This window comes from Apis mellifera, linkage group LG1, assembly GCF_003254395.2.
Source record: "Apis mellifera strain DH4 linkage group LG1, Amel_HAv3.1, whole genome shotgun sequence".
NCBI lineage: Eukaryota > Metazoa > Arthropoda > Insecta > Hymenoptera > Apidae > Apis > Apis mellifera.
In genome coordinates, this window is record NC_037638.1 from 17,600,986 (window position 1) to 17,610,925 (window position 9,940).

Sequence of the window (9,940 nt, forward strand, 5' to 3'; positions counted from 1 at the left end):
TCCAAATTTACGAACAATAAGCATATCACAAAAGATCAGTGTTAAATATAATACTCAAGGAAACGCAATCTCATTCGAACTTGAACATGTTAAGATCAAGATTTGAAAAAATAAAGAGTGAGAAAAATTAATAATTGCAAAAAAGAAAGCATTTTGCACTTACAATCTTTCCTATTTACAAATGTACACGTGTGACAACGCATCTACAATTACTATAAAAAAGATTGGTTTTACATGCCAAATAATGGACGTAGGAGTGATGTATAAAAACCATTAATACGTTTCAATACGTTCTACGTGTCAATTTCTACTTGAACTTGATATAGAAAAACTCACTTTGAGCAAAGACTGTATTTGCCAAAAAACAGAAAAGCATCTAAATTAGTAGAAATTCGACGAGATGCAAATAGAAAGAATTTTATAATTAGTAGATTAGGAAACAAAGAAAAATAGAAAAAAGGAGAAAAAAATATATTAAAGAAAAACCAGCAACACGATAGTAAAAAATCGTGAAGCGATTCAAGGTATTCGAAGGAACAACAAACCAGATCGACACCAGAGATAGATTAAAAAGTATATACGCATACAAGCAGATAAACGTTCGACGTTTATTTATCAAAGAGAAATTAAAAAATTTAAAAAAAAAAGGCGAGAGAGAGAGAGAGAGAGAAATGAAAAAAAAACAAACATACAACCATACAAAAATGGACAGACAGATGGACGAACAGACAGACAAAGTTACCTATGTAGCTGGTGACGAGGTTACGGAATTTGCGATGATTCCCCTTAATCTCAGGCAGGTCCACTTTTGGTATTCGATTTTCGAGTTTCGATCGGTAGCAGGTCAGATCAGGTCATTGGGGGTTGACACGAAAAGAAGTGCACGGGACACAAAAACATCAACATTTAGCTAACTCCGTACTTAAACATCTTTAATATATACCGGATTATTAAAACGATCGATAGATCATAGGGACTGCCGAGAATCAAAGTAGCAACACAAAGGAAAGCGGGGTTAATACGACGTTCTTGCCTCGAGATAGAATTAAAGAGATAGATAGAAAGATAGAGAGAGAAAGAGAGAGGGGAAGAGAAAAGCGGCGATACAAGAATATCATTCTTGATCTTGTGAATGAATTAATGATCAAATAAATAATTACAGTGTGTCATTTACTTTTTATGTAACCTATCGCGAGTTGATTTTTATTAAACGATATTAATGACGTCTTATCGCGTCGGAAATTCGATTATTCGAATTTTGATTTATGTACATATTTCTTTGATCTTATATTTTGTATGAAATATTAAATTTTAGAACGACGATTTATATTTCTATCGTAAAAAATGTAAAAAGAATTTTAATTGCATTTTAATCCAGACAATATCTCATATTTTTTATATATAAATTAATTAATATAATCGAAACGATAATGTGATTCTTTATTTTGTTCGAATAATCTTAATTCCATATGAAGTGTCTGAAACAAGATACTGAAGTTAAGATGTCAAACAAAGGGATGATCGTTACCTGAAACAAAAGATTATCTACTAAAAGAAGAAAAAGAAAATAAAGGGACAGAAAATAAGAATTTTTCATATTATTTTTTTAAAAGATGGTGAAAGATATCGTGAAAAAATCGTCTCGTTGATTTTTTTGATTTTTATAGATATCGAATCATCGTACTTTGGTAATCACATCACAAAGTACAAATAGTGAACGAATCGTGATTGAAATCAAATTTTAAAACGCAAACAACAAACACATTGCATGATACATGTTGTTTAAGACAATACATAAAGTGTAACGCGAGGTATGGTGCATAAAACAAAACTTTATAGATGACTCAATGGCTACAATGAAGAGAACGTGAAGAATTACGTTAGATGATGAGATAATATTTAAATAGTATTAATAATATGTTGCAGTAGCAGTAATAGTGGTGATGATAATAATAATAAGAATATTAATCAGTGAAAAAAAAATATCAATATAAAGTAGAGAGAAAAAAGAATAAATACAGAATGATAAAGAAAAATATATGGAAAATATAAACGTAATATATACGGGTAGGCTTCATAAATGAAATGAAGTTGTAAACAGCGAAAATGTTTATTGCAAAATATATAAATATGTACATTGGTGTCCACGTTGAGCTAATAGCTGAATATTTTCACAATAAAAACGAACATGTGTCTACTTCTACCATTTTATACTACTCTCACACACTCTTTCTTTCTCTCTCGTGTACTCTCTCTGATACATCCATGCCATACTAACTAGCTTTGTCAAAATATATACTCGACTGTACACTCCACGAAGACTCCTCTATGTTCATAATAGATCGCATAAAATTATTCGTAATTGTATAACAATATTTGATATTTAAAAATTATCGCGATAAATGTATATAAAAATTTGTAATTTTTTTCTTTTTTTCGGAACTATATACCATATATAATAAATTTTTTTTATCTAATATCATAGAGAATAAAAATCATACTATTTGTTAAAACAAAATCTTGTGCGATCTATGACATTGTTTCATTAGCAGGCTTCAGCAAATCATCAATGATTGCTTTCTCGCGTGTTCATAAAATAGAAACTTCTGTGATCACGAGCCATTTACTATTCTGTACAGTATTAGGAACGTGGGAATAGTTTTACAAAACTTTGGCACATTCGTACGTTAATAATGAAGGAACTTCGACGATGGAAAACTTGATTGAAAATCATTCGATACACGTATATATAGATGCTGTTCAAATTCTATTTATATAGGGACGGCTATGTTTCAATGGTAAAATATCATGAAATTGCCATTACAATAATACGCTTTTAATACGGAAATTTTATATCCCTTATTATCGACCCGTTTTCCTTTCGATTTTGATCGCTACTCGTGCTTCTCGAGATGCTTTCATTACGTACTTGTGCATAATTAGCAAATTTGTGCTCTATATTAGCGTGATTACTGGCAACAAAATACTCAGCTACGTATGTGGACACCAGTGGATTGATTACTTGATTCTTATTAAATGAAATTTTTATTTACTAAACATCTCAAGATAAAACATGATTGTTTCGAAACGAAATGCAAAGTGAACAATGAAATCAATTATTGAAAAGAACAAAATAATAAATGAATCGAAGAACGTTATAAAACTGAACCAAAATAAACCTATCGAAAAAAAAAAAATATGTGTGCCGTGTTAGCAATTAGTTACACCACAATACAAAACCCAAAAGTGACCAACTGACATTCAATAAACCCAGGATATTTGATCGATAGCATTTGATTATCAAGGAAATGCAGGTATCCGAAAAATGGATATCGGGATAGCCGACTAGATTTTTATAATTTTTCTACACTACAACATGTGTGCATAAAACACATGATTTGAAATAAAATTTCCTTTTAAAAAGTTTCCTAAAAATCGATATGAGACGCAATCAATGCGTGCATAATTTTCGGATATCCGCACAGGATTTATCGCATTCTCTGCAGTCACTTAATTACCTTAAGTCACTATTACGATTATTAGAATTTTTTCTGGACGGCTAAATTTGACTGTGATAAATGATTTTTTAGTAGAGAGAAATTGATATTCGCTCATTCTCGCTTCGAGCAGCTGTTTCTCGGTAAATAAAAAAATAGAAAATAAGATAAAAAATAAAAATAAAGGAATGATATATAATATACGAATGAAATTGTTATGGAATAAAAGATTTACATAATCGAAGAATCCGCTGATTCGATATTGAACTTATCATGCATTACGACAAAATAAAATAACGTTTCACTGAATCGAATAAATAAACTTAAACGATCAGTGACAGCGATTATATAATAAGGAAGCTAAAAAATATATATTTATCAATAATTCTAGCTTATAGCTTACGGCTCTATACAAACTGGAATCTTAAATAACAAGATTATTATGTCGCTACTTAATTGTAAATGGCAGAATTATACGCGTTAATATATAAGTACCATTCTTTTTTGAGCATTTTACCCCTTTGCATTTCAATTTTCCAAATTCTTCTTCACCCCTATTTCCCTATCCGTACATTTAAAATATGTTCCAAAGATTTTTTCTTTTTTTCCTTTCTTTTCTCTTTTTTTTTCTCTTTTTTTTTTTTTTTTTGTAAAACGTATTATGCGATAACATTGCATTATATAATATGTAGTTGAATCACAGTAATTGTTTCTATTACTATAAACAGAAAGATTTAATTAATCACGTTTAGCTGGCGATAAAAATATTTGACGTTATAATTTCTACTCTACTCTTAAAGCCTAAAATTTTTCTTGTACTTTATGCTTTACACGAGATATAGCCAAATCGATTTGACGAAATAGGAGAAACGTCATTCGATATTAATGAACTTAAAATATAATCGTAAGAACTTATTAAAAAATTGCTTACAAATTAAGAATGAGCTTTGTTCAGTGTTAACATTGAGGTCAAATTTGTTAGAAGAGGTTGATTAGGATGGTACTTACGTGACGGTATCTTCTTGAATACTGTCTTCGCCATGAAATCTTGAAAACGTTGCGCGTAAAAACCTGGTCGATGTACTGACACAGTATCCTGCAAGCAAATACAATTTATATTCTTTAGAGAATACAAAACACAATGAAAAAAATGATAATAATATAATTTCAGCGTGTGATCTGTGTAATGAATAAAAATTAAATAATCAAAAATTAGTAATTATGGAAAAAGAAGGATTATGCAACTTACACCATCGTGTATCATCGATTTCCAAGTATGTTCCAATTTTTTCTTGAGCCTGTAACTTTGCAAAATATCAATAATACCAAGGAAAAGTAACAGGCGTTCACCACGAGCATTACGAGCAGGAATTCCACCTGGACTGCTAGGAATACGAACATAATTAAAATCACGTTATGAGAGCATTCGTTTTGTAATGTAATCGTGATATAAAGAAATGAAAACATGATACTCACGGTACGTCGTCCTCTTCGTCTATGGGCTCGCTTTCAGCCTGAATACTTTCCATAGCGGTACTGTGCGCAACTAACCTTTGTCGATTTATACTTCGCGATCGGTTTAGAGCGCTAGCTCCTACTCTATCATCTCGTTCTGCTTGAATGAATCCTGCACTCTCACCTCCAACTTCACCAACCTCTTCCTCCGCACTCGTTAGTAATCTTTGTTCCTGCTATAATATGAAAAATTGAATATTATACTGTTACTGTAGATAAATTAAAACATTTTCTGTATTTTTATAATAGTTACCGTTTTCTCTCTTGCAGCCTGGTCAAGGTTATGAATACCAACGAGTAAAGAGTAATCCATAATTTTAAAGCTTTCTAAAACTCGACAATCTCTTTGAATAGTTTTCACTAGGGCATTATATGTATCCGCTTCCAAAAAAATCCCTTCCGGATGATGCTCCATAAAATCTAAATCTTTATATGTTGGAGAGTTTTTAGATCTTTCTAATTTCGATGCCTGTAGATCAAATACATATTTCATAAAATTTGTTTAAAAAACAGACATTATAAAATCAATATAAATATCGGAAAATTATGAACCTTTCTTTTGTATGTCGATCCTTTTAAATCATATTTCTGATGTAGTTTCACAGATGAGGGTAGAAGATTATTCATAGCAACTAGTCTAACATTTTTACTATTACACCGATAGCAGTATAACCCGAAGAATTTTGGCAATAATGTCCTTGGATTTTGATTTAGATTCTAGATAGATAAAAATGATCCTCTTTATATTTTAAATTTCTCAATATAAAATCATTGAATACTTAAAAAGATATTTAAACTCACCATATAATATCCTGGAAGAAGTGTCTGCAAAAATTCCCCTTCTTTATGTTGTACAGTCTTTATGATGAATTCATCATCATCCGTTAGATAAAAGATACTTCCACTAGCTCCGGGATTCGATAATTCACGTAATGGAGCGCTACACATCGACATCTGAATATTCAAATGGTATTGTTTAAATAAACATTGTTGATTAGATGAGGAATTTGAATTGATCGTGTTCTTTTGCAATTCTTTTATGAAATAAAAGAGAAAGAAACATATTTATTACGCAAGTATAGATATGAAATTACCAAAAAGTCGTCCGGTTGAATACCGAAGAGATCCCGAAAATAACGAAATGCAATGGGTGCGTAATTTTTGAACTTAAACTCGGAAAAATGATGAGCCGGAGTGTGATTAGATCCTTCGCTTGGGAAATTCGTCGTTTCTACAGTCATGAAATCTTGCATCAATAGATCACGTTCTGGTTTACTGGCCAAACCACCAACCGCATGTTGAATACCTAACTGGATGGATCCCATAATTTGTGTCGTTTGAATCTAAACAATCGACATATAAGAATATTTAGTTTAATTTATTCTTGAATTTAATATTCAATTTCTTTAATATAATATTAAAGATCATCCTATTTATGTAATATAATATACCTTTTTGTACGTAATTTCACCTCCCACTCCAACTCTTCTGTGGCCAATCTTTCTCTCCCGTTCTGATTTGTTCCTCGAAACCCCCGAAGAGGTTTTGGGCCCGATGGTGCCATGTTGCACTACCGAATTCTGGAAAGAATATACAATTATCGATACAATCTTAACGACATGTGACATTAAGTAATGACATTTTTAATTTGAAAATTCTTAAAAAGAAAAAAAAATCATTTAATTACGGAACTACACTTCAATCAATAAAAAAAAGTATTATTATTAAAATTAATAAAATTTTAATAATTTCAAATATAATAGATCAATGAAAAATTTCAAATGATTACTCTTTCGGACAATTATATTATATTATTTTAAAATTATTTATTTTATTCGCGTTCAGTTTGTGTTCTGTAATATGTCAAGAAAGTTTCTAAATTTTACTCGACTTGAGTAAATGAAAACTCCGATCCAATATCCCGTTGAATGTTTATTGTTCACCGAGCCACGGGAGGAAACACCCGAAGAAGAAATACACGGGCATGCGTCATTCGAATGAATAATTACACAACTATTTTCGCCTCTAAAAATCATGGCATGAAGCATCTGAACATCTCAAATTGAACTCGAACATCTTATTGGAATCAATATTTCAAGTGGCAAAATAATCACACGTTTGTTCTATAAAATTTCGGCACGTGATAATATGATTAATTGGTTTAAAAAATGCGTTATATATCTTATATATCGATCATCATCGCGATATAAATCGATTAACGCGTGTTGAAATAAAAATAGAACCGACCTCAGCGATCAAATTATCGAGTGTGAATCAAACGAATGATCGATAGTTATATAGAAAAGTCAAGGAATCGATGCACCTTGTATCGTTGGATTGTTCAGAGAGAACGCGATAAAATTATCGAGTGAAATAATGAATTTGAATAAAGTGAATGTGTGAAAAATGCAAGAATAATGCAGAGATAGCGAGAATTTTTCTTATATAACATTCACCTGTATCTGTGAAGCATAGTTCCGTGTCTAATATAGTTATTACCGAATTTTGATTCTTTTTGTTTTAAAATAAAGTGCACGGCTTTTAAGTTTAAACATGTACGCACGTTATACAAATAATGAGAGCGTTGTTTTATGCAACATTCTATTATATTCATTATATGTACACATTAGTTTTAAATAGATAAGGATATGGTAGAAAAATATACAATTATTCATATTTATTTTACTTCATATATTTAACAATTGCTAAATTTACAAATAAATAAATCAAGAATTCATTAAAATAATGCAACCTCGAGAATTTCGATAAGTAATGCCTATGTAAAACTGTTTATTTCTCTCGTCGGACGTATATCGAATCGAATGTACAAATGTCAATATTAATATCTATATATATCCGTGCATGGAACAGTTTTTCTCAATTATCATCATATCTAAGCGAAATATGTGGAATTGTGTTTTTTACTTACGTCAAGAGTTGTCACTTTATCCCCTGTAGATTTATCTGTAACACATTGAAAATAACGTGTTTGTTACACAAAATAAGATCATGTAACACTTGACTTCTATACGCACACGATAATATATTATATATATATATTACGTAGTAGTCGAACGAACGAAAGTCCCGTTTCTAATGCTAGAATTGGAGGGATGCAAACGCATGAAAAGAAAAAATCGCACAGTTAAAGTGACCGGTCGAATCAATCGTATATATTCCCGGAAAGAAGCGAGAAAGTGGAACGTTAACCGAGTTCAAAAACGAAAGTCGTGCCACGCTGATTGCGGTGTGGATTCACTATTGCACATGTGTCTCGATACCGTTATTCCCGTTATCATTAAATTTCAGTCTTTGATCAAGGCGTTTACATAGCTTCATTCAACTTTTCTGTTTGAAAATGTCGTTGAAAACTTTCGCTACAGTGTTAACAAATTTTCGAACTTTATTCACATTCTAATAGACTTTTCAATAAAATCGATTTCACGTCAGTTGAAAGAAAAGAAAAAAAAAATTCATGTATATTTTCGAAGTGTCAACAATGGTTTTACATATCGTTTAATGAAAGACGGGAAAAATTGAAAGAAATGAGAATTTCTCATACATTTTTCACAAGGTTAACATTACTATATAGTGTAATGGGTGACACCCATCAGCTGTCAAATAACGAAATGGATTAATCACAGTATAGCTCTGAAAGAGCATACACTGTTCGTTCGGTTGCCGACTTAACAAAGGACGGAACGTAACGCGGGCATGCGGAAGCGAAATGAAAATCCGATCGGCCACAATCGATCGATCACACCTATCTTTCCGTCGTGTCTCGCAGCACAAATCCCTTAACACCGAAAGAAACGATGCTCGCGTTACAGGCGTCTGGAACCGTGCTATTTTTATAGGTTAGGTCGTGACACTTGGTCGAAACGACGAAGAATTTAACAAAGATAAGGGCTACTCACTGTCCTCGTCCGCGTACTGTTCCGGTCGGAGATGATCTTCTGTGGCCTGTACCGGGCCAGTGAAGCTTGTCTCAACCACTTCAATCACGTCCACATTGTCGCCCGAAGCCATTTTGTACGTACGTGCCTTCTTTCAATCCACCGAGCGCACTGACTCACGTACGACGACGACGATCTTCCTGACAGTTTCGCGAAGGCGCCTTCTCTGTCGTCGCTTTACACGGCAGCATCTTTCGAGTTCGAGAAACACGGCACATTCAGGCCGACGCATACGTAATACGTACTTCTTTATGGAACATTTTTCATTTCACTCGCGTGTCGACCATTTCACTTCGGTAGAGAAAAAAATGTCAATGATATACAGCCTTAAAGGCTCTCCAGCTCCGGGCTGAGAACACCCACGAACCTCGAGAGCGCCTCCGGCCTCCCTGCTATTCGTCTATTGACCGGACGCCATCTTGTTCCGATTTTAACACCATCTTACGACGAAATTTGAAACTATACGTGCCTCGAGGCGCCTCTATTGCAATCACGTATTTTAACGATTTATTATCTACGCATTTTTATATATGATTAAGAATTATCGATTTAGTAATTCGAAAACGGATTAAAATAAAGAAAATATCGAATAGTTATTGTTACAAATAAAAATTTTATTAAAAATTTTTTTTATCATTTTTACCAACGGTAGATCGATAGATGAAGATGTTTTTTCACCGGAAAATTATGAATATAACTCGATGACTATATTCAGCTTGAAATAGAAATTATCTCATGAATCAGGGACAAAAAAAAGTATAGAAAACCAATGACGAAGTGTAATGTTATATAAATAACGGTGAAATTTCGCACGCGTGTCTATGTATCTTTTATCAATGAACCCATAAACGCGATATTGAACGACATTGAGGATTACGATAAAGTCATTATGCATACGAGATTAGTATTGAATGCAATTTTATGTTGTATGATTTCGAAAACACGCAACATTCTATTTTAATTTCTATTTAC

General features: G+C 32.2%; 1 protein-coding gene across 15 annotated transcripts in view; it reads right to left on the minus strand.

The window, feature by feature from the left end:
- Positions 1–9,407, minus strand: part of LOC724991 (phosphatidylinositol 4-phosphate 5-kinase type-1 alpha) — a 30,807-nt gene extending 21,400 nt beyond the window's left edge. For 7 of the 15 annotated variants that reach the window (XR_001705209.2, XM_006571076.3, XM_006571078.3 and 4 more), the window contains exons 1-12: positions 8,930–9,407; positions 7,942–7,976; positions 6,464–6,592; positions 6,107–6,355; positions 5,814–5,966; positions 5,565–5,729; positions 5,266–5,481; positions 4,974–5,188; positions 4,747–4,882; positions 4,506–4,593; positions 743–805; positions 337–348 (exon numbers count right to left, since the gene is read on the minus strand). Coding sequence is in view for 14 of the 15 variants with exons in the window: in XM_006571076.3 (XP_006571139.1) it covers positions 337–348; positions 743–805; positions 4,506–4,593; positions 4,747–4,882; positions 4,974–5,188; positions 5,266–5,481; positions 5,565–5,729; positions 5,814–5,966; positions 6,107–6,355; positions 6,464–6,592; positions 7,942–7,976; positions 8,930–9,041 (1,573 nt within the window). In the remaining variant the exon portion in view is untranslated. The remainder of the gene's footprint in view (positions 1–336; positions 349–742; positions 806–4,505; positions 4,594–4,746; positions 4,883–4,973; positions 5,189–5,265; positions 5,482–5,564; positions 5,730–5,813; positions 5,967–6,106; positions 6,356–6,463; positions 6,593–7,941; positions 7,977–8,929) is intronic. The other 8 variants (XM_006571079.3, XM_006571070.3, XM_001120893.5 and 5 more) reach the window with 7 other exon arrangements.
- Positions 9,408–9,940: the final 533 nt, after the last annotated feature.